This window comes from Cuculus canorus, chromosome 19, assembly GCF_017976375.1.
Source record: "Cuculus canorus isolate bCucCan1 chromosome 19, bCucCan1.pri, whole genome shotgun sequence".
Lineage (NCBI taxonomy): Eukaryota > Metazoa > Chordata > Aves > Cuculiformes > Cuculidae > Cuculus > Cuculus canorus.
The window spans coordinates 10,324,800-10,348,826 of NC_071419.1; the positions used below are offsets into that span (position 1 = coordinate 10,324,800).

Sequence of the window (24,027 nt, forward strand, 5' to 3'; positions counted from 1 at the left end):
TCAAAGGAGCCAGACAACCTTTGAAGGAGCAAGGGCGACGGACAGATCCAGGTCAGCGCAGAGGCGCTGGATCCAAGGCAAGTTCAGCATTGGGTACAGTGGACGGAGTGAGCACCCAGGGACCAGCGCTAGTCAAGGCTGAACAAAAAGTACACCTACCAGACGAAGTAAGGCTAAGAGAGCTGGGTTTGTTCAGCCTTGAGAGGAGAAGGCTTAGGGAAGACCTCATTAGCATGTACCAGTACATCCAAGAGGATGGAGACTCCCTTTCTACGAGGAGACACGTTAAAAGACAAGGGGGAACGAGTGTAAGCTGTACCTGGGGAGTTTCTGATTGGATTCCAGAAGAATGTTTTTCAACATGAGAACAGTTAAATATTGGAATAATTTGCCCCAGAGAGTAGTGGATTCCTCTACTCTGGACACTTTTAAGGCTCAGCTCAACAGGGTGCTGGGCCACATCATTTAAACTATCTATCACCTAATAAGGTTGGACTAGATGATTCCTGAGGTCCCTTCCAACTCAGCATTCTATGAAGACAGCCCTGGGGGGCACTGGGGCGATGCTAAACCAGTATCCTACAGGGAATGGAGAGGAGCTGCCGAGCAGGACAGCACCTTGGACCCTTTCCTCTGCATCTTCCTGGGGTGCACCTCTCCCTATCCCCATCCCAACCCCATCCCAATCCATCCCCATTCCACCCCACTCCATCTCCAGGCAGAGACCGCCACCTACGGCCGCCAGGGGGCAAGTGGGGCTCCGGCCACGCCCAGACCAACAAAGAGCAGCCCGGCTCCACTCGGCTCCCTTCCTCCCCACTCACCTCCTGCCGGCGAGGAGAGAATCCCCTTCACCCGCAGATCCAGGGAATCCAATGACACCTCCATATACTCCATGCTGTTCTCCTGGCCCGGGCCCTCTCTGCCTCCCAAAGGGGGTTTGTAGGCTTCGGCACCTGGATGGGAACACATGTGTTCACACAACTAAACCCACCGTGATGGAGCAACCCAAGGGGTGCAAGGACCGCAGCTCGCTGAGCAGGCTGAATGCGGGCTCCACAGTGATGGAAGTGCAACATCTGGGCACACACTGCACAATTGATCCCTTATTTCCTTCCCTGATTAGAGATTTTCCACTTAGGTAACACACAAAAAAAGAACAGATAGGTTCTGCCTCTGAAAGGCTCATCCACCTCCTGCTGCACCACACTGGTGTGGAATATGCACAAGGAAGGGATGGAAGCAGGGCACAGTGCATCCTTGGGTCCCTGACTTGCTACAAAGGGCTTCAGGTACGTTCCAACCAGCAGCGCAATCCACCCAATCGTGCATGTGGACGAGAGGATGACACAGGTGACATCCACCTGGACGGGAGGGGAGAGACATAAAAGCCAAGTTCTGGCTCTGAGAGAACAAAGCTGCTGTCGGGAAGAGCTCACATGGGGATCTCTTGCGTGGGAACCCCTCAGAGCCTCTGTGGAGATTCTCAGTCTCCTTGCACTCCCTTGGCTTTGCTTTCCCTCCTGGTTTGCTTCTCCCAGCCAGGCTTGGCCAAGAGACTTGTGTTAGCCAGAAGGACTGGCTGCCACCTTTAGTGAAGCAATGGAAAACCAGTCAGCATCGGAAATTAGGAGTTAGCTCTTCGCTCTGAAAGGGATCAGTCGGTCCCATTTCTTGAGAAAGGGGCGGCCTTAGGAGAAAGAGGAGCAAGCGGGATGACTGACAAACCCCAGGCACAGCCCAGGGGCTGAAACGCAGTCATTTGCTCTGAAATAGCTGCAAAATCTGCTGATGAAAACCAACCTGTTTGCAAAGAATTAGCAAGCACAGAATAATAAAATCTCTGATGGCAATGGACGTGTGAAACCTTAATACGGAAGCTGAAGGCACAGCTTCACTTCAGAGACTGTCCATGATTTTTTACCTTTCCTGAAGAAGAATCAGATCTAGCCTACGCTCCCGGCTCTCCCCACCTCACAGCTTTCGGAGGACAGAGAGCATTTAAACCTTCTTTTGAGTGCTGGGTAACTTGGGTCAAACAAGAATGACCACCCAAAACCACATGCACACCTTAAGACGGCCAGAGTTAGCTAATTACAAACATCGTGGTTCTTTGAGAATAGGCAAAGACAACCTGCACATTCCATTCACCTGGACAAACATTCAAACAAAAGCAACTCAGCACCACTCTGGGGTGGTTCTTTCTTTCCCTTCTGCAACTAACCGCACTCCTGGAACTCATGGGACAAGAGTCCACACAGACATGAGTGCAAGAGGCCTTTTTTGGATACTCTAAAACAAAAAGAGTTGATGAACAAAGCAATATTCCAAGGATAAAGGCACCTTCTATGTATTCTGCTGTTAAAGCGTGCACACCAGCAGCTACCATCAGTGAGATGCAAGTTCACACCCTGGGTTATCAGACAGTCCAACCCTGGGGAAGAAGAGGAAGCTCTGCAGCTAGCCACTGCCTTACAGGCCTTGGCTCCTCACCCCTCCACCTCAAAAGCCAACTTCTGTCTAGTTAAGGAACAAAATACAATTAGTTACCTAGCATACTGGCTTGTTTCTTTCTGTTCCTCCGTCTCCTCTTGCGGGTGGGTTTCAGCCATGGACTGTCCGTCTTTCCTTTCCTCTTCAGCAGCTTCTTCTTGATGCTGGACTCCGAACTCTGAATAACCAGAGAGGCCACAGGCATATAAGGCATGTTGGCATCAGCGTCACAGCAGTCTTTTGCGCCCATGCGAAAGAGCTTTCTTGCAGCTTGAGTTATGTGAAAAGGCCTTAAGGACTGGGGGTTTGAAATCAAGTGGTGCTAAGACGTCTTTATAGCGCCAAAAAGGAAACACAAGCCCACGTGTGGGTGTATTTCCTGTCATTTCAATAGTGCATGCTTCACTTTCTCTTCCATCTCGGCTCTCACGCCACACTCATTGCAGGAGCAGCCGAGCACCTCCACACAGCAACACAAGTACGCAGGCACACGCACATTCTGAGCTTCTCAGAGAAGTTGGGATTTTTTCAAACTGAAATATTCACATCATTCCACAGCCATGCTAGAAAATGCCAACAAAACCTGACCTGCACCTAAAGAGCCAGCCAGGATGGACCCAGGGGAACTGAACTCTACAGCAGCAGACCGGTCCCCTCCCTGAGATAGGTACAGGGTAGCACAGACTAACTGTGCAGCACAGTCACACATGTACGAGACTAAAGAGGGTCTGGGGTTTGGTTTAAAAGAATACAGGTGTCTGGGGTGGGTTTTCAAAGTCAACATCGTAGCGGGGAATCAGATGCCCCAACCCCACGAGGCAGTCTTCAACGTGTTGATCGTAAAATTCATGTTCAAACTGAAGCTGCCAGCTTCTGATGATTATCCATCTCCCACTGAAGCCCATGAAAAACCTCCTGCTCCCATTAACTGTGACTGCATCAGGCCCTAACTTCATGGCCTACCTTGAGAGGAAGCTGATGCTGCACCATGCCCTGTTATCACAGTGAGCAAAGCCGGGCAAAGGTGATGCTGAGCTCTGGCAGCTCTCCGGTGTGTCTACAGTGCCCCTGAGAGCCGTCCCAAGCATGGGCTCGGTTGTGCCCTGCCACGTGGCTTACACTAATTGCATCACACTGCTTGTGGGGGAGAGGCTTACATTTGAGCCAGTCCCTGTCTGGGGAACTGACTGACTCACCACATATGAGCAGAGCAAAACCCATTGTCTAGAATGTGCAGATATGACTTGGGACATGGCATCTGATTGCAAGTTCAATCCTTGGTTTAAACTAACTCTACAAACTAGCCTCAGCCACCCAAACAATGGGGCAGCCTCCACAGCCCCTCCTGCTTGCTCCTCTCTCGCTCCTGTAGCACCAGAGCACAAGGAATGACTCTACAGAGCATCAAAGATTCACTCAGTACAGTCACATCTACATTTAGCTCAAAGTATGAAGAATGTGAAGCCAAGAATTTTCCCAAGGTGACTAAAGAGTTGGGGTGCCTTAAATGCTGGCTCCTCAGCTTGAGATGCTACAGAAAGGGAGCAAAATTCTTCACGATGCAGGTGGGGAGGTCCTGGGGCCCAGGCTGCCTGGAGAAGTGGTGGCTGCTCCAACCCTGGAGGTGTTCTAGGCAGGTTGGGTGGAGCTCTGAGCCCCCTGATCCAGTGGGAGGTGTCTCTGCCCATGGCAGGGGATTAGAACCAGCTGGGCTTTAAGGTCCTTCCAACCCAAACCATTCCATGAATATAAAGAGGGGGTGGGGACAGAGACAAACAATGAACAATCACATAAATTAGTAAAAAATCAAGTTCTGTTCACCAGCCATCTAAAAATATAGAGTAAAACTCCCCAGCAGCTGCCGAAAGTCTTGTCCTAGCACTATATAACCTCCCTGGGGAGCATCTGTCTGTCTGTCCGTGTGCGGTTTGCGTGTCTCCCTGAGGAGAGCTGCTCCTCTGCTACCTGAGGCGGCTGTCATAACAAAGTGAATTGAGGCTGTGAGCTGGGCAGAAGGATTCACGAACTGCACCCGAGCTCCGAAAGCCATGCTGAGCTCTAGGTTATTAGCAAAACCTTACTGGCTCCTGGCCCTTGCCAAGTCCACATCTGAAGAACTTAAGTACCCTCAAATATTTCTGCTAACGTTCAGATAATTAAGAGCAGTCAACACCTTGTCGAAAACAACAAACGTAAGCCCATTAATTAGCATCGGAAAGCAATTAATTGTATCATAGATCAGGTTAAACACCTCGTGGAAAATAATACTCTGTGTGTGGGTGGTTTCAGAGAGTGAGTTTTGTCAGAGATGAAACTCCACTGCTTCACTGGCTCTCCTGGCAGCAGTGCAAAGAGGAAATTATTATCAACAGGACAAAGGCTGAAGGATATGCTTAGCAGCCAGGCTTACCAAGTCAGACTCATCTCCATCTTCCTCCTCCTCCCCAGACTCTCCAGACTCTTGTTCCTCCTCAGACTCACCATCATCAATCTGCAGCCACCATTTGCCCAAGAACAGAAAAGAGTCAGTCAGGTCACGTCTCTTAAAGCAGAGCATCCCCCCATCATCCCGCTCTGCCTCTCAACCAGCAGAGCATCCCCCCATCATCCTTCTCTGCTCCCCAACCAGCAGTGTCCCCCCATCATCCTGCTCTGCCCCTCAACCAGCAGAGCATCCCCCATCATCCCGCTCTGTCCCTCAACCAGCAGAGCATCCCCCATCATTTCATGCTGCCCCCCAACCAGCAGTGTCCTCCCATTATCCTGCTCTGCCCCTCAACCAGCAGTGTCCTCCCATTATCCTGCTCTGCCCCGCAACCAGCAGATCATCCCCATCATCCTGTTGCGCCCAGCACCCAGCTGCAGCCTGTGTGTGTGTGCTAAAACCATTTCCTCTCCAGCACAAGCACTCCGAGGCTGTTGATGCACATCATTGCACATAGAATCATAGAATCATGGAATGGTTTCGTTTGGAAAAGACCTTTAAGACCATACAGTTCAGCCATTGTTGTATGGATGGTTGTATATTTGGATGTACCATCCACAGCGATGGCTCAGAAAAAGAATTCAACCCCAGAAGGAAGTTTTCCAACTAAATCTTAACTTCTGTGATCATCCAGAAACAACCTTGTGTCTACACCATTCATCAGGATTTGGGAAACAATTAACTAAACCAGTTTTGGTGCTTTACCAGCCTGTCATAAGCAGGATCAGGCAGACGTCTTTTACTGGTTCAGTCAATCCCGTAAGCAAATGCAGAGGGGGGTTTTGCATTTATGCTGGACTACAGACTTGTGTAGCAAGGCTGCAGCTGGGGGTGGGTGGGGGAACTCTCACGGGTGCAATAGGGAGCAGGAAATGGCCATCAAAAAACCTCCCTTCCACTGCTGTGCTTCCTGCCATCTTGCAGGCTAAGAAAACCTAGACAAGGCCTCAACTCATGCCACTCCTAAGCCATGGGTACCAGCAGTGTCCCATCCCACTCCACGTCCTGCCCAAGGCATGTGAATACCTTTCTGGTGTTGTCTGCATCGGATGCACTGTCTTTAGAGGTTCTGTTATCATCTGCAGGAAACATAGCCACCTGCTCTGCTCCATGATCATCTTCCTCTTCAAGGTCATCAGAGTCTTCCTCTTCAGAGTCTATATCAATGCTTTCCCCGTTCACGTGAGGGCTGGCATCGCCCAGGTCCTTTTCACTCTGGAAGTTGTCCAAGCACACGAGCGACAAAGACAACATCAATTCATGGGACAGCGCAGCTGAATCCATCCCAGACCACTTCTGTGCTAGAAGCCTTAAAGTTATCACATATCCCACCAGAGCTCTTCAATGCCAGCAAAGCCAGCCTAAGCCTGCATTGTGTCACCTTACTGCGTCGATGTGGGGACCAAGGAGCCATGAGGAGTCATTCCAGACTCACGTGGTTGGACAAGGCATTAAGGGGAGGAAGGGCTGGTGGGCAGGAGCCTTCAGACAGACCCTGCAGTCTAATGCAAAGATGGAAGGGCAGCTCTACCGCAGCATACAAGGGTGCAAAAAGATTTCTATGGAATTTAAATCAGAGAAAGGGATTTTCACCCCATTCCACAAAAGCCTAGCAGTGTTTTCCTTGAATTCAAAGACCAAAACTCCAGGGCATGGAGTGCAGCAAAAGCAGAATTTGATGAGGACAGAGTCCCTTTCTGAGCTCTTTCAAGTAACCGCTTGTCTTCCCGTACAGCCTCAAGCAGCAACACCAGACAGGTACCTGAGGACTCCAAGACAAAATGGTTACCACATGGGGTATGCTTGAAACCTCTCCAGTTCCACAGAAATCATGGGACAGAAGGGGAACATTCACTGGAAAATGTTTGTTTCAGAGTTGGTATCTGAACAGCCACCCTCAAAGAGCCATTTTCAAAGCAGCGCAGCTGCTCCAGGCATGGTGCTGTCACCAGGGAGAAAACGTAGACTCAGAATGGAAGATTCTAACGGTAATAAGCTATCACGTTCCTGCGCCTCTACATGGGATTGGTGTGCCAGGACAAGGGACCTGTATGGTGACAGCAAACATGTCGAGTGGGCTCAGGGCTCCTCTCACCTTGGCACCCGCAGAGGAATGAGTTATGCTCTTAAACATCTCCATCATTGTTCTCTGTTTTAACACTTTGGCCTTTTTCTTGGGAACCAGGCTATAGGTTCCCATTCTCCGTTTTTTCTTCCGAGATACGGCAGCAGCTAGAAAAGAGAAGGAAGAGAAACCCAAAGTTGCCTTGGGAATGAAAAGGAGAAGGGATGGAGAGCAGAGGCTGTACTGGGGAAAGTAAAATCAGAGAAACAGGCTCCCCTCTCCAAGTGATTTATTTACACACACACACAAACACACAAGGAGTTTTCTGCCAGCACTGCAAACCCACCCAAATTCTGAGCACCCTCTCTACAGCCCTTCTGGCCTCTGTATCACCATAAACAACATCGACTCCTTGATGCATAGAATGCTGAATAGAACCCACCTTGCTCAAATAGATACTGCAAGGCTAACAATACCGATTACAATGAAAGCAATCAGACAATAACTGAAGAACACACAGGGAAAAGTTACCTTAAATAAAGAGCCATTTACCATTTAACCTCATTTCACACCTACTATGGAACTTTGTTTGATTCCTTTCACTACTTTGATTGGGTCTTAATTTGTTAAGTCTCCCTCCTGGCCTTCTAATCAAATCAGTCCTCATGCCTCGCTGCCTGATGTTGTCTTTGGTGAATAGACATCAGAAGGATGCTGAGCACAGGCTCTTTCCAGAACAGAGTACAGCGGGGAACAGGCAGCTGCAGCACCAGGATCATCGTTTGCAGCTATACAGCCTGGTCCTTGAAAGCATTTCTTCATCTCCCACTATGCTGAAGGTTCAGCAAAAATCCATTAAGCCAATTAAATGCATTTAACAAGGATGTAATTTATGGTAACCAGTTGTTGCGGTGATATACAAAGTCCCTCAGATTTCATAGAAACATCTTCACAATATCACGTAGGAAGCTGGGATGAAAGCATCTCCTCTAATAACAAGTTCTAGCAGGAGAGCGATCCTCGGTGTGGCTGAGCACACCCTCCTGCCCACGCTGCCTGGAGAGATCTGCACCCCGCGAGACAGGGCGGTGCAGGAAGGGTTGCATCACAGGTGCTCCCTGTGGAGCAGAAAATCTGGTGGGCCTCCCGTGGGAGGCTACACAAGACTGTGAGAATCCACCCTGTACAACATCCACTAGTGAGCAGAAGGGAGTCCAGAGGACACAAGCATCATGCTTGCAGGGCAACGGCCACTTGCAGAAGATCATGGAATGGTTTGGGTTGGAAGGGACCTTAAAGCCCATCCAGTTCTAACCACCTGCCACGGGCAGGGACACCTCCCACTGGATCCAGTTGCCCATCCAGCATGACCTCGAACACCTCCAGGGATGGGGCAGACCCCTCTCTAGGCAACCTGGGCGAGAGCCTCCTCACCCTCACAGCATAACATTTCTTCCTAAGATCTCATCCCAATTTCTCCACTTTCAGCTGAAAATCATTCTCTCTCATCCTATCCCTGCACTCCCTGATCAAGAGCCCCTCTCCAGCTTTCCTTTAAGCACTCTGCTTTAAGAAGTGGCTTGGTTAAATGGCATCTGTCTAAATAACATCTTCAGCAGCAGCCCACCAGCAGGAAAGGAAACTCTGAAGGAGTTTCAGTGATAGAATGTACTAACAGAGCTTTCAGTTCTTGTTTAACCTGCCTCGCTTCCCACTCAACCACACATATACACACATGTGGAACACGGGTGCTGTTTGGAGTTTTAACTTTGGCTTTTTTACCTGTCTGCGACTTCGTGGTGGCCACATAGCTCTGGTTCTGAGGTAGTGACTGGTGAAGGCCCGGGAGAGAGGGCAACGGCAACGGCTTCCCAAACTCCAGGATGCCTTTGTTGCCTTCCTCCTTGGAGTCTTTTTGATCTCTGCTGTCTCTCCCATCTTTGGGGTCTTTACTTGCATGCTGGAAAAAAAATGCAGTTAAATTGAGCCTCCGCATTCAAAAGAAAATTAAAAAAAACCAAAGAAAATAAATTCAAATCCTCTCTCTCGAATACAGTCACCTTCACTTGAAGCCACAAACTCTAAGCCCAAGCACACGGCCCCTCCTCTAGCCCATAGTGTTACTTCGCCTAAAGCAAACCACTCTCAGCCCGCTGCTCCTTCTCCTGTGGAAGGCTGCGGCCTTTGAAGGCACAAGGCTTCCACACCGAGGCACAGATGCTGATCCAAAGCAACTGCAAGTAATGAAAAGGGTCTGACACTGTTTTTTTGGTTGGCTCTGAAGACAAACTAATGCAGCAATTGTACCTATTCCCTGAAAGTCCTACAGAATTGGATCAGACAGAGCTGCAGCTCCTCCTGCCCTTCCAGGGCAGCCTGCAGGAGCTCCAATTCCAGCTTGTACTCAATGCAGCTTGTACTCATCCAGCACCATCGGTCAGGAGAGCAGAGTTCCTACAGCCCACGTCCAGAGCACTGAGCCTTTTGCAGCAACCACCGGAATGGCAGAGTGAGGTGAATGTTGCTGCTCTGATCTGCCCTCTTACACTAGATCTGCCCTCTGTAGTCAGCAGGTGACCTGGCTGCATCCACAACTGCCACAGAGGAGGAAGGTTTGGCAGAGATGCTCCAGAAAGCCAGGAGCAGAGTGAGCAGATTCCAGGCTCTGCAGTGCCCATGGTTTAGTGCTGCTCTGCCTATAGGAGAACGCTTCTTACAGGACTTCCGAAGCACCAGCTGAAAACACCAAAACAGAACGAGAAATCCAGGCAAAAAGAAGGAATAAAAACCAACAAGCAATAAAAACGTTCTTTATAGTCCCGGTTCAACTCCTAGACACTGCTATCAAGTAATGTGACCTTGTGAACAAACAGGAAGCGACCGATTCTTCCAACTGCGGCTCGGCCGCATGCACGCTGCTGGCAGGGAGCAAGGGCTCAATCGCAGACTGAAAAGCTGTAATGATAATCAGAACTGACCCACAGGAAAAGGCCATCGCATTGCCAATGATTCCACATCAAGCCTGTGACTTATGGCTGAATTGCCACATCCTTTCTTAAAAGGCATCCAGTCCTGGATTAACGATTTCAAAGACGACGAATCTACCACATCCTTTGATACGCTGTTCCAATGCTTAATTGCTCTCCTTCTCACATAATTAGATACATTATGCTTTTTCAACTAAACTAAAAAGCCCTGTATCATCAGCAACTCTCACTCCAAGCAGATATGTATGGGCTAAGATCAATTACTTTTCTTTTTTTAAACGTTCTCTTCAATGAGTTTAATAGAAAGAGCAAATTAAGTGTCCAGAGGATATCTGCTGGACCTTGGATCTCTCCCGAGACTGCTCCCAGTTGTTCCAGCCCTTATAAAATGTACGTCAGGAGCACTGGGCATAGGGTACCAAGAATAGTCTCAACAATCCTATTTATACCTCTGAAAGTTCCTAGGTTAGAGATCGAAAGGTTACCGGTAACTCTTGGCTACAGCTGTTATTCTGAGCATTCCCATGCCCCCTGGAACCACTGCTTTCCATTTTTAACCTAAAACTGGATAAATGAGCTTGGGAGAGGCAGGTCTGACGCAGAGCTGCTGCAATGAGGGTACGGAACAGCTGCATTTTCTGTCCTTTAAGTGCAGGTTCTTGCAACCGGTCTCCGATACAACGTGCTGGTACTTGCAAACACCAAGAATTCCCATTCAGACCCTGCCAGGCTGCCTGGAAAGACATAATCAAATTTTAAATGAAGAACAGTATGTTATTAGCTTGGGGTTTTTCTCTCCCCCTGTAATTATAGTATGGTAATAAATCAACATCTCCAATACGGCTCCAGGAGAACTGTTAAATGTGACTTTTTCGTGGCAATTTTGGCAAAAGAGTTTTTTAAATCAAATTAAGCCTTGCAACTTCTGGATTATTCTTTGGAGGCACATGCGGCAACACTAAAGAACAAGAATTCCCACACAGAGGCAACCAGATCTCTCAGGAAGCCCAATGGGATGGGGAGTTGAGCTGGCCAGCAGTAAAACACATATCTCAAATAGGTGCGTGTGTGTGTATAAATCTATTTACATAAATATTAAACCTAACTATTACAATAAAAAGGATCAGCAAAGACATGAAAGCACTTTTACTCAGTTTTCTCACCACTTCTCTTCACTCAGTTAGATAAAACACTTCCATCTTTGCTGTTCTTATGACCTTTTACCCCTTCAGACAGCTGAGCGTTTGGGCGATGAAACTTCATATTTTTCTCACTTCTAAAGTCTGGATTCTGGCAGTTCCTCAGCCTAAGCCCATAGGTGCAGCCCATTCTGGTCTCCTACACTGAGCTTTCACGTCCCGCTCTACCTGCTCCAAATTTAAACGCTACCAGAAAAGAGGCTTTGCTAATCCCACACAAGGGTCTGCTGGGAAATGCCTTCTTCCTTAAACCCCACTGCGCTGGCTGGGAAGTGGTTCAGGCAGACCTGGGCCCTTCTTCACAAGGATACTTCTGCGTCCTTCGCTGCCCAGGTCACGGCGACACCTCTCAGCAGCGGAGAGCAGGGAGCTTCCAATAAAAGACACAAAGACAGAAGATGGCCTGCATTTGGGAGAGGGTGCCAGGCCACCTCACAGTCCTAGCAAAGCAAAGCAGAAACCAAGAATGGCAGTGGTCCGTCTAACATGAACCTCACAGACCCACCTGCGAACCCCTAGCACCATCAGAAGTCTTCTCAAAACGCTGTGCAGCCGTTCAGCTCCAAAAAAGGCTGTTCCCAGGTGAAGCTCAGCCACAGGTTTCTCCTGGGGGGTGGGCAGCACAGCCCCTCCAGCCCTGACATCCCACACCCAGCCACCTACTCCACCTCTGTGGGCTACATGGTCACTGGCACTGCTGATTGTAATTAATGCTCCCATTTTCACAATGGATGGGTTCCTCCTGCCTTCCCCATTCCTGGCACAAGGCACAGTGGCAAGCAGGTATCCATAAAACTGCTTGGAGCCTAGCAAACTCCTGCTCCTGGGCTCACAGCCTCTCGGACTTCTCCTCAGCAGAGGACACGTGCCCTGGCAACACAGACAGAGGGGCTGCAAACATAGGGGGCCTCAAACATCCTGAAGGCACTGATCACAGGTCAACATCTACTCATCCACTTTGCTGTGACAAATCCTGACGCGTTCCTGCTTCACCTCCTGAAGATCCATAGCTCTCTGCTAAAGGCAGAAAATGCCAGACTGGCAAAGCTGGAGCAGAAGCAACCACGGCAGGAAAGCGACACATGGCTTACGGTCATCTGTGGGGCATGGACTGGGCTGCTAAGACACCAATGCGGCTACGAATACTTCGAGTTTGGACAAAGATCACCCTCCTGCACGTAAACCAACACTCAGGAGAGCAGAGGTGCTTTCATAGAATCATAAAATGATTTGGGTTGGACAAGAACTCAAAGCCCATCCAGTTCCAACTCCTGCCATGGGCAGGGACACCTCCCACTGGATCAGGTTGCTCCAAGCCCCATCCATTCTGGCTTTGAACACCTCCAGGGATGGAGCAGCCACAACTGCTCTGGGCAACCTGGGCCAGGACCTCCCCACACTCACAGCAAAACATTTTTTCCTAAGATCTCATCTCAGTCTCCCCTCTTTCAGCTGAAAGCCATTCCTCCTCAACCCCTCCCTGCACCCTCTGATCAGGAGCCCCTCCCCAGCTTTCCTGGAGCCCCTTGCAGTACTGGAAGCTGCTCTAAGGTCTCCCTGGAGCCTTAACACATATTTTATCTAACACCTACATGGGCTCCACTGCAAAAGGCAAATTAGAGGCGAGAAGCACCATTCCAGACCCTAAACAAATTCCACTGCTGAACGCAATCCCTGTCCAAAGCAGCTGGGATCTTTTTCTTTTCTCCCCAACAATGCCGAGAATTTTAGCAGCCAAGCACAGCTCTGCTTCCATCTGCAGGTTTAGAGAAGCTGAGTGAGGAGAATCCCATGCAAAGGCAACTCCAGGATGCAGTGTGAGCAACCTGTGCTCCCATGTTGTCATAAGCACCATGTGTCTGGACCATCAAAGGCCAAGAAAGGACCAATACTGACAGAGAAACAAACTGCATCACTGATGTCTTCATCTCTCACAGCTTCCCAAGTGGTATCAGCTCATCCTGTGCGGAAGATGTAAGGTCACTACTTCATTTTGGGCACTGCAAGAGTGTCTGGAAGTTGAAGACAGCTATTCCAAGGCTCAGGCCAACGTTTCCAGAGATGCTTGTGCCTGGAAACAGCAAAAATGGGACCAGAACTATGTCCAACACCATGGTGAGAGAAAGAGTCAAGAAAACTGTTTGGACTGGGACAAACCCACGATATTTCATGTGTTTATAAAAATTACACTCAAGTGCTTCCTTCATTTCAATGGGATGGACCTTGTTTCTATTACTGGCACAGAAGTCCCCTATAGTAAGAAGGAGTTACTAAAAACAGCAAAAGACAGAATATCCTCCTTTTTTTTTAATTCCAAAACCAAATATACAGAACAAATAAACCTTACTAATGCAGCCCCGCGCTGGTTCAACAGACCACACGTGGCATCCTTCCACAGCCCTGCAATTAAGAGGCCTTTCCGTTACCAAAGCACAGTAGGAATGACCGAAGAGAGACCAGGCCAGAACTCCATCCATGTGTTGGTGCAAGGACCCTGGCAAAGGTCCTGCAGGTCCTGCTTCAGAACAAGGTGTCTTTGGAGAGGATGAAGAAGGCCTGCAGTGCACTCTCAACACCTGAAACCATCACAGAATCATGGAATGGTTTGGGTTGGAAGGGACTTCAAAGCCCATGCAGTTCCAACTCCCTGCCATGGGCAGGGACACCTCTCACTAGATCAAAGCCCCATCCAACCTGGCCTTGAACACCTCCCGGGATGAGGCAGCCACTATCTCTCTGGGCAACCTGGGCCAGTATCTCACCACCTTCATCGTGAAGAATTTCTTCCTAACATCTAATCTAGATCTTCTCCCTTCCAATTTAAAGCCATTCCTCCTTGCTCTCTCCCTGCACTCCCTGATCTAGAACCCCTCCCCAGCTTTCCTGGAGCCCCTTTCCATACCGGAAGCTGCTCTAAGGTCTCCCTGGAGCCTCCTCTTCTCCGGGATGAACAACCCCAGCTCTCTAAACCTATTCTTGTATAGGAGGTGCTCCAGCCCTTGGATCACCTTCGTGGCCTCCTCTGGACCCGTTCCAACGGTTCCATATCCTTCTTATGCTGGGGATTCCAGAAGTGGACACAGGACTCCAGGTGGGGTCTCAGGAGAACAGAGAAGAGGGGAAGAATCACCTCCCTCAACCCACTGGCCACGGTTCTTTTGACGCAGGCTAGGATATGATTGGCTTGAAACCAAAAGCCAGCCAGTCAGAAGGACTAAACTAACCGCCACCGCCAGCAGGCAACACAGCTGCTGTAACAGAGCAACTCTCTTCTCTCCATCCCTCAAGCAGAGGAGTAACAAGATTGGTACCAGCACCTTTGACAAGCACCAGGCAGCAGCTCCCAGAAACATCTGCCTCTAACGCCTGGTGAACGACAGCTAAGCAAGAAATAACAGTCAGCTATAAAACATTGGTCATAAGCAGAATACAGCCCCTCTAGGATCTGCAGTGGTGCTGCTCTCCCTTTCCTTCTCTGCAGAATTACACCCTCCACTACTGAACTCCAGCAGAACCAGCAGGGATCCTGACCCCTGCCTCAGCCTTAGCTTGGAGCAACAAAGAGAAACCTGCAGGGCTTTGGTCTTAATCCAGATCAAGGTTGCAAGGCTGATTCACCTATTAATGCCCTTTTATCTACCGGGTAAGAGGTACTTGTGAGAAGAGGGATTCTGGAATGACTTGATTACAGCTGCACTGATTTGTGTTTGTAGCTGCATAAAATCATGGTGGTTCAGGCTGCCAGGCAGACCGTGCATAAGTGTAGATGTTCCTAAACCAAACTGTGAACTGTATTTAAAGGGTTCTGAATTGAAAAGCGTAGACTCTGCAGGGTGAAGGGCAGAGACCCCACTCCCTGTCCCCTTACAGACTGAGCGGCTCCAGCAGAACAGAGGGTCACACATCAGTCAAAATGAAACAGGGTAGCTCAAACCAGTTTCTACAGCAAACCTAACAGAAACAGGTCTGCTGGGTACCCGAGAGCAGGAGGGTTATTTCTGCGGGCTGTGGTCGGCACAGCTGTGTCAGCAGCACAAACACCACTCGTTAAACAGAAAATTAAAAATGCTGCACAAGATACATTCACCTTCTGCCTCCCTCTGCAGTAAAACCTCTACGTAAGAAGCTCAGTGGCAGTCCTCAGCCTCATTACTCCTGAAGGAGCATTCCCAGAGGAGATATTTAGCTGTGGCCAAGCTCACACACATGGACTTCACATAATCAGTTCTCCTCAGCACACCCAGGTACCCCTCTGGAGGGAATCATGGAATGATTTGGGTTGGAAGGGACCCTAAAGCCCATCCAGTTCCAATCCCCCTGTCATGGGCAGGGACACCTCCCACTGGATCAGGCTGCCTAAAGCCCCATTCAACCTGGCCTTGAACACCTCCAGGGATGGGGCAGCTGCCACTGCTCTGGGCAACCTGGGCCAATGTCCCACCACCTTCACAGGAGAACATTTTTTCCTAAGATCTCATCTCAATCTCCCCTCTTTCAGGTTAAAGGTCCCAGATGGGTGCACCTTCTGGATTCGGACAAACTGACAGCAGTACTTGCAAGCAGACGCAGAGCTCTATTTCACTCTGCCCTGTATTCCTCTTATTTATTCCCCCTTCCCTCCCCCCACAAGGAAACTATCTAACCATCGTCACCAGGACCTGCCTGTTTTCTGTTTTCTGAGCCTGCCGAGCCACTGCAGACGCTTGCAAACCACCACCAGGAACCTGCCTGGCCCCGAGAGGTGAATACAAGCCGATGTCAGGCCAGGAGCTCCTGCAGAGCACCCACAGCTGACGCAGCAAAGAACATCTCACAGCAACACCTGTGCACACACAAAGAAAGCAGCAGTCCTGGATCAGATATTTAGCAGCAGTGATGCTTAAAGGTATAATTTGATGGATATTGGTATAAACATCAACATAAGCAACACGTCTCCTGCTCCAAGCTCCTCCCTCCTGCCCAGGCTTTGCCATCTCCAGTTCAATTGGTATCTGATGTTTTGGGCTCACACTGCGAATCAGGCTGAGATACTCATTCCATGTAGTTTTGCACAACTTCTTCCGAAAGGTCAGTTCCTTGTCCCGTGTGAAATAATGCCACCAGAGCCACACACCTCAGACTGCAGCCTCAGGGCCACCAAGGAATGAACAGAAAGATAACTTGGGATTCCCAATGCAGTCATCTGCTCCTCCTAACTTGAAAGAACTACAGGATGCTTTTACTACATTTATCATCTTTAGCCCTTCCAGACAAATACTAGTGATGTTCAGCTTCAAAACTGGAGTTTCCTAGCAGGAGGGGCCTTCTCCAAGCACAGGGGACACACACACACAAACACACACACACGTAAATACATTAGGAAGGTAAGATTCTTCCAAAAGGTAGTGCTACTGCACTATTCAAAAGGGGAGCAGAAACAGTGCTGTCAATAACTTTTCTGAGGTCTCTGAAAACCACCTTCACATGTACCAACATCAATTAAAATTGTCACCTGTTTCAGATTCAGCTTCGATCCCAACTCAGGAAGAAACTCCTAAACAGAGAAAAAGCAGGTTAAATTTGTGAGAAAATTTTTTCTTCCTTTCAAAGACCAATCCACGCGCGCAGTAAAAGGCTATCAAACTCCCCTGACAGTATTGGATTACACCAAATGATTTTTTGGCCCCAGTGGATTTCTGCAGGAGCCGGTGGGGGGAACAAATGTCTACACTTTGCAGGCAACAAAATCCCTTCCTTCCCTCCCCTGTCCAGGCAGCACGGAACAGTCTACAAAGAAAACAACAATGCTCTGAAAAATATTAGCAAAGAAAACTCCCGTGTCCTGAAACATCAACCTCTGCATGATTTCCACTACTTATTTCCTGGGATATGGCACTTTCTGAAGGGAAAAGATGTGGACATGGAGGCGAATGCATGGAAAGTCACTGCAGTTCCGTGCTGATGAGCCTCTTAGAAGCAGCTCAACAAAGAAATAACCAGGACAGGAAAATGACAACTAGCAAAGACTCTGCCACTCAAAAGAAAATAGCATGTAAATCTGAAAGACAATGGGGAAAAATTAGGTAGTAATTATCAGGGAGGCTGAACCAAGCAGATGTTTTATTGTCTTGCAGAAATGAGATCAGATATTGGGTTCATGTTCAGGCAGAGGCTTGGGTGGAGAACACAGGGAACGGCCACTTCCTACCACCCTTATTCTGCACTTAAGCTTCTCTATTTCAGCCCCAGAGCAACAGCCCAAGGTGCCGAGGACAGGACACACACTCTGGAGTAGCCCAGCTACCGCAGGCTTGGGTTTTTTGAAGTTGCTGACACTGTGTGAACAAATAATGATCAACAGCAGCATCCCAGCACCTCATGTAACGCAGAGCTTACATTGCACACAGCTTTCTGGAGACAAACTTTGAAGCCCAAGGGGTTGTGTAAGACTATTCTTCTGATGTATCACAAAATATGAATGAGGCAAACACTCCCTCCTAACCTAGCAGTCAGCTTTTGGGAGGGAATCAGCTTTTTCAGTTGCTTGGCCCCAAGAGATCTCTCCCTGTCTAATTCCAGGAGGGTCTGGGGGAGGTTGCCCAGCCTGATCTAAGCACACAACAGGGTGGAGGAAAGCTGGGAGGCAGTTTCCGCCACAAAGCCTTGTTTGGGTAAGAGAGAGCTTTCTGTGTGACTTTCACCAGGCTGCACATGTGGCATCTGGGCTTCCCCCACTAACCCAGACAGCAGGGGCACGAGAGCCACAGGATTCAAACGCAGTCAGGGGAAGAGAGGGGAAATCAGTGGTTTAGGAGAAGGGTCGGGGAAATTGTGGCAGGTGTGGTTTTTGCCCTGCCATCAGGTTTGCGATCATGATCTGCTCTTTGGACTCCCACCTGCTTCCGGAGGCACAGGTGATGCCACAGCCGAAGGCACCTTTCCCACCTGGGGCTGCTGGGTGCCACACAGCTTTGGTTTTCTCCCCTTCTCGCCTGCTCCAGACCACAGCGATTCACAGCATGGAGACCTTCACGTTGTATTATTGCTATGTTGCCACACATGGGTGACATCTGCGGATCGCTTTGTGTTTGCCGGTCTGTAATATGCCAGTAGCAAACAGCAATCCATCACACCAGCTTTTCCAAAGCTGCAGCCTCTTCCCCATTTCTGGGGGTGACTCCACGGCCAAGCAGGGCTCCTCAGGCTCTCCTTGACCTAAGCGCAGCGTACCGAAAGGCCAGTCTTCCTCCATCATTACACAGCACAATGAGAAGATCAAGCCTAAATATAAAGCGTCACGGGGCTCAAAACCAAGTGCTTGTGGTGCCTCTCCCAGTATGCATTCCCTAACTTTACCAAAAGAATGCAAAAAAGAACCAAAAGCACCAAAGTTGGCCAATGACAAAGGCAGGGCCCGTTTCTGTTCACCCCACTATAGCACAAACGCACCAGATGACTTCACATCTCGTTCCGCCTCTTAAAAAAAAAAAGGCAGAGCTGTTCTATTAAGCAACGGTAAATCCGCCCTTAAGGATTCTGGAGTGAAGATCTCTGAACAAGCTGCACTACTGCAGGCAACTCAGAGAGAGAGAGAAAACATCATTTGCTCTACTACTATAATGATAGGGCAATGCAATCAAGTTGCCTGACATATCAGCTTCCTGACAGCTTCCATGCTTAGGAGAGGCCTCCAGTTAACATGCTCAGCTTAATTTCCTTTGGGTCAAACTTATAAGAAATGTAATTTGCTTCACAAGCAGCTCTGGTTTTCAGCAGACAGCTGACGAGCAACACAGCCAAGAACGAAAGGCCATTTCATGTCTGCATGGACCTGCTGGAGAAAGCGATTGATCAATTATATATTTAGAAACACATTAGGGAAGAGAGCTGATGGCCATGTGTCTCGATTTTACCACCTCTGTCTCTCTGTGGGAAGAGGAAAAATGAAAATGAAACCAAAAATATATATACAAAAATGCAATCTAAAAAATAAATACCATTAAAAAACACTATCTAAAAAGAAAGTCAGAGGGACACCTCGGAGTTATGCATGTTCCTGCGCAGCAACGCATCACGCTCAAAGAAAGCCAAGAGCAATCACAGCAGCACTGACTGCTGGGCAGATACGTTACCAGGCTAGGGATGGGTTTAGGCATTGTCTTCCGTGCTCTGTGGACCTTGACTTCAGCGTTAGCAGCAGTGGCTCGTTTAGCATCCATGTCCTTACTGCCCTCCCCGAGCTTGGCTGGCATCGTTGCTTGCATCTGAGAAAAGGAGCCCAGAGTTCTGCCTTTGCTTGCTCCTCCGGGCAGAGTTTTTGCAGCGTGGCCGGTGAGAGAAGCAAAGGTGCTGGTAGTCCTTAGAGGCTGCTCCTGTGCCATCTGCTTGGTTAGGATATATCCATTGCTCCCCGTTACCGAAGTCTGTGTGAAGTCATTAGCTTTCATATGGTTTTGCTTCCCAGTCTCACCATCTCGTTCTGAAATGCCGTTTTCCGCTATCCTATTTAATTTAGTACTAGAGTCCTGCTGGCTCACTTTCGTATTGTCCTGAGTGTTTTTAGCTGGGTTCGGGTGGCCACCAGCATCGCTGTGCTCACAGGAACCGTTGGTTTCGCCGTCCACTGCCATTTTTGGTTCCCCCGCTTGCTTTTCTGTAGCACTTTCATCGGCAGCCATGGCATTAAATCCTGAAGAGGGAGCAGAAGGAGGAAGAAAGGAGAAAAGGGTCATAAGAGGTATCAAAACTCCAAAAAGAAAGTACAGCGACTTATAGTCGCTAACAAAGAGTGAATTTGTCTCCAGAAAATAGCTTCCTATGTATCCATGGAGGTTGCTCACTCACCCACCCGATCGGCTTGCCCGGATCCCCAGGTGGTGAAAAGCGGGGAGGCTCAGTTAAAGCACAGCACTCATTCTCACTTGCCTCAGTTGCAGATGGGGCCATTTATTCCCAACTACGGATTTCTCAAGGTAAATATTATCTTTAGCTTTTCCAATAACTACCTTTATTGGACCACATATGTCAACACCTCGCATGTCAAACAAAAGGCTGCCCAATCTTGCGTTCAGATCTCTGGGAAAGCCCTTCCCAGTGCCAGGCAGACACAAGGAGAAGCTTCCTGGGAGGGCTGTATAGGTAAGGTTCTGTGGGACACAAGGCTCAGCAGCCAGATATCCACATCAAGGCTCTGCCACTACGTGACATCGCAAGGAGTAACTCCCTGCAATCACCGCCCTCCTGGCAACGCTGCCCAGAGCACAGCAGCTCTTCCATAGAACCACAGAATGGTTGGGGTTGGAAGGGACCTCAAAGCCCATGCAGTCCCACCCCTGCCTTGGGCAGGAACACCTCCCACTGCATCAGGGTGCTCAAAACCCCATCCAACCTGGCCTTGAACACCCCCAGGGATGGGGCAGCCACCACTGCTTTGGGCAACCTGGGCCAGGGCCTCCCCACCTTCATCATGAAGAATTTCTTCTGAATGCCTAATCTAAATCTTCCCAATTTTAAGCCATTCCTCTTCATCCTATAACTACAGGCCCTTGGAAAAGGCATGAGCAGCCACCAGCAACTTCCACATGCAGCAGCTGGATGATCAGCTCTGAACTCTGTGTTACTTTGAGAATGCTCTGAAAAGAATAGTCTTAAATACTTTTTTTTTAATTCCAGATCTCACTGCTTAGCGAGACAAAAGAAAACTAGTCAAGCATCCCCGAGCCCTTTTATTCCAGGGCAAACTGCGATCATCACTAGGTCTGAGGAAAGGAATAAAAGGAAGAAAGAAAGGGAAAAAACCCATCCTTCAAGCGAATGGACTGTTATCTGATCTGGAACTGGCACCCATTACTCAGAATGGTAAGCACTGAGCACTGGTAGAGGCGAGACAGCCCACGGCCCACACCTCGCACAACATTTTCCATGTGTTCCGGGTGCCCCAGCACAGAGCACAGGCAGCTCGCTGGCTGTAACCCAGCCACAAGGCTTCGCCTGCTGCCAGAGAAACATCAGCTCTGGAGTAAGCAAAGCCAGGGCTCAAAAGCAAAGCTTATGATTTTGAAGCGCAGTGCAAGCACTGCATACATTTATATTTATACATACACGCAGTTCACAGATGTTTTACCTTAAGCGCTTTGCAGATCAGCTCTACACCACAGAGAACACAGTCATTTATCCAATATCCAACTGTCCTGCTGGATACACTTTTAAGAGTGAGACACACACCTCCTTATAATCCTTGTGTTACAGCAGTTTCCTCCCCATTTTCCTCCTCAAAGTCAAAGAAAAGAAAGCTATGAAGCAGACAGAAGCCCAGCTGATGTGAAAAGGACGTTGAAGGGATGGGCAATGAAACCACACAGAGCAGAGAGAAGCAGGAGACCTTGTGTCCATCGGAAAGGAAAGCACCACCTCTACCACTGAAGCCAAAAAGTAGATCATTTTGAAGCTAAGAAATGAAGAGAATTCTATTTTCACGGCAAAGTTCTTCTCTGGGATGAGTTATCGATGCTCTCTTCTTGCTCCATCCCTTGTTAAATCCATGAAGGCAAGCGGTGTCCATCCAAGAGCATAAAACACCAAACATCAGTGGTTTCTAAAACATCAGTGCCATTCCTCTCAGTGCCCGGAGGCACGCACTGCCCTGCGGCAGCGTCACTGCTTCCCAATCTCCCTTCCAACACACCAAGAGTCAAAATAGGAAAAGAAAGCAAAAAAGAAAAGAAAAACCCAGAACAACTTCTGGTATGAACAGTCAACACTGAGGTTACCCAGGTCAGGTAAATGGGATGCAGCATCTCGCTGCGGGCTGCCTGCACCAGCGGTGACTCAAAGCAGCTTAATGTCCTGCATGAAATGAATGCACTCCCTTGCCATGGGTTTGGGCCCACGGTGTTACAGCACTGGCCACGAGACCCAGAGCCCATCTGTGACCAAGGGATGCTCCTGCTCCAGGGCTACAGGGCTCTGAGCAGGTTTCCCTGCTGTCGCAGCCCATCTGCCACAGGGCGCAGCCGCCCAGAGCAAGGGTCTCCAACACTGAGACCACATGGGTGCCCATCTGAGTGACCATCAAAAACAGAATCATAGAATCATTAAGGTTAGAAAAGCCCTCTAAGCTTATCCAGTCCAACTGTTAGCCCAACACCACCATCCTTGCTAAACCATGTACCCCATGTGCTATGGCCACACGCTTTATGAACCCCTCCAAGGATGGAGACTCTCATTGTCCTGGGCAGATTCTGCCAGTGCATGAGAACCCTTCTTGTAAAGAAACCTTAACATCAACCTAAACCTCCCCTGGCACAACTTGAGGCCATTTCCTATCATTACCTGGAAGAAGAAACCATCACTGACCTCACCTCAACCTCCTTTCAGACAGCTGCAGAGAGCGATCAGGTCTCCCCTCAGCCTTCTCTTCTCCAGATTAAACAGCCCCAGGGCCCTCAGCCACTCCCCAGAGCTCCTGGGCTCCAGACCCTTTCTCAGCTTCTCCAGAATGCTCCAGCCTCTCAATATCTTTCTTGGAGTGAGGAGCCCAAAACTGAACCCACGATTCAAGTTGTGGCCTCACCAGTGCTGAGTACAGGGGGGGAGACCCTGCTCCTGCTGGCCACACCGTGGCTGGTCCAGGCCAGGACACCCAGGCTACCTAAGGATCCTTTGGCTCTGTCTGGTCTCCTGGCTGCCAGTCTCAGCAGGCGATCCCAGTGCTGAGCACGGTGAGAAGAGATCACTCTTTTTCTCCTTTAAAGCAGCCATCTCTGCACCTGGGAATGCAGAGCTTGCAGCTGTTAAGCAGAAAACAGCCCCTTCCTCACCCACAGCAGCGTCCCGTCTGCAAAAAAGGGGAAAAAAGAAACAAAAAAAAAAAGAGATTCCCTCCAGGAATTTAAACCCTTGACACTCTCTAAAAGCAGTTTTAAGTTTGAGAGAGAAGTGACTGCACGTATCTCGTCCTGCACTGCGCCTCAACACCGCTGTTCTTGTCAAACGGCTGCCTGGAGTGAAGCCTCAGAAATGCCGAGGCTGACAGAGAACTTCATTACCAACTCCCCTTCCCGGAGGAAGCGCCACTGTTTCAGTGGAACTTTCCATCTCTACGGCTGGAAAACCAGAAAAGGAGCTGTTTGCCTTGAAAGGCGAAACGAGATGCAGCATGGCATCAGGAGCTGCATGAGAAGGAGAACTGAAATCACCTGTAGCTCTTGCAAAGAAACCACGTCTTAGTGAGTTTCTCTCTGAGTCAGAGTAACGGCAATATGGCCTAATAAAATGCCAGAGAAACTTTCTTCCACTCGTCCCTTCAACCTCCCTGCCTCTTCCCCACCCCGTCAAAGGGAAAGATGGACATAAGCTCACACTCATGTGTTAAAAGCAAACTGGAACACTTCCCAACAGAACAGTCACATCTACAGATTTTTTTCATCTGTACTGAGCAATTTTACAGAGAAGGGGAATCGTGGAATTATGGAGTGGGGTTTGGGTTGGGAGGGACCTTAAAGCCATCCAATTCCAACACCCCTGCCATGGGCAGGGACACCTCCCACTGGATCAGGCTGCCCAAGGCCCATCCAACCTGGCCTTGAACACCTCCAGGGATGGGGCAGCCACAACTTCCCTGAGCAACCTGGGCCAGTGCCTCACCACCCTCATCGTGAAGGAATTCTTCTTTGTGTCCAGTCTAAATCTGCCCCTCTCCAGTTAATGCCCACTGCCCCTCGTCCCATCACCACAAGCCTTTGTAAACAGCCCCTCCCCAGCTTTCTCGTACCCCCTCCAGGTACTGGAAGGTCACTATAAGGTCTCCTGGGAGCCTTC

The 24,027-nt window shown here is 49.2% G+C and overlaps 1 protein-coding gene across 17 annotated transcripts in view; it reads right to left on the reverse strand.

The window, feature by feature from the left end:
- Positions 1-24,027, reverse strand: part of EHMT1 (euchromatic histone lysine methyltransferase 1) — a 121,240-nt gene that overhangs the window by 35,283 nt on the left and 61,930 nt on the right. For 14 of the 17 annotated variants that reach the window (XM_054083808.1, XM_054083816.1, XM_054083814.1 and 11 more), the window contains 8 exons: positions 19,341-19,897; positions 16,721-16,762; positions 8,826-9,003; positions 7,074-7,210; positions 6,005-6,193; positions 4,904-4,984; positions 2,551-2,791; positions 825-956 (listed from right to left, as the gene is read on the reverse strand). In XM_054083808.1, coding sequence (XP_053939783.1) covers positions 825-956; positions 2,551-2,791; positions 4,904-4,984; positions 6,005-6,193; positions 7,074-7,210; positions 8,826-9,003; positions 16,721-16,762; positions 19,341-19,897 — 1,557 coding nt within the window. The remainder of the gene's footprint in view (positions 1-824; positions 957-2,550; positions 2,792-4,903; positions 4,985-6,004; positions 6,194-7,073; positions 7,211-8,825; positions 9,004-16,720; positions 16,763-19,340; positions 19,898-24,027) is intronic. The other 3 variants (XM_054083818.1, XM_054083819.1, XM_054083806.1) reach the window with 1 other exon arrangement.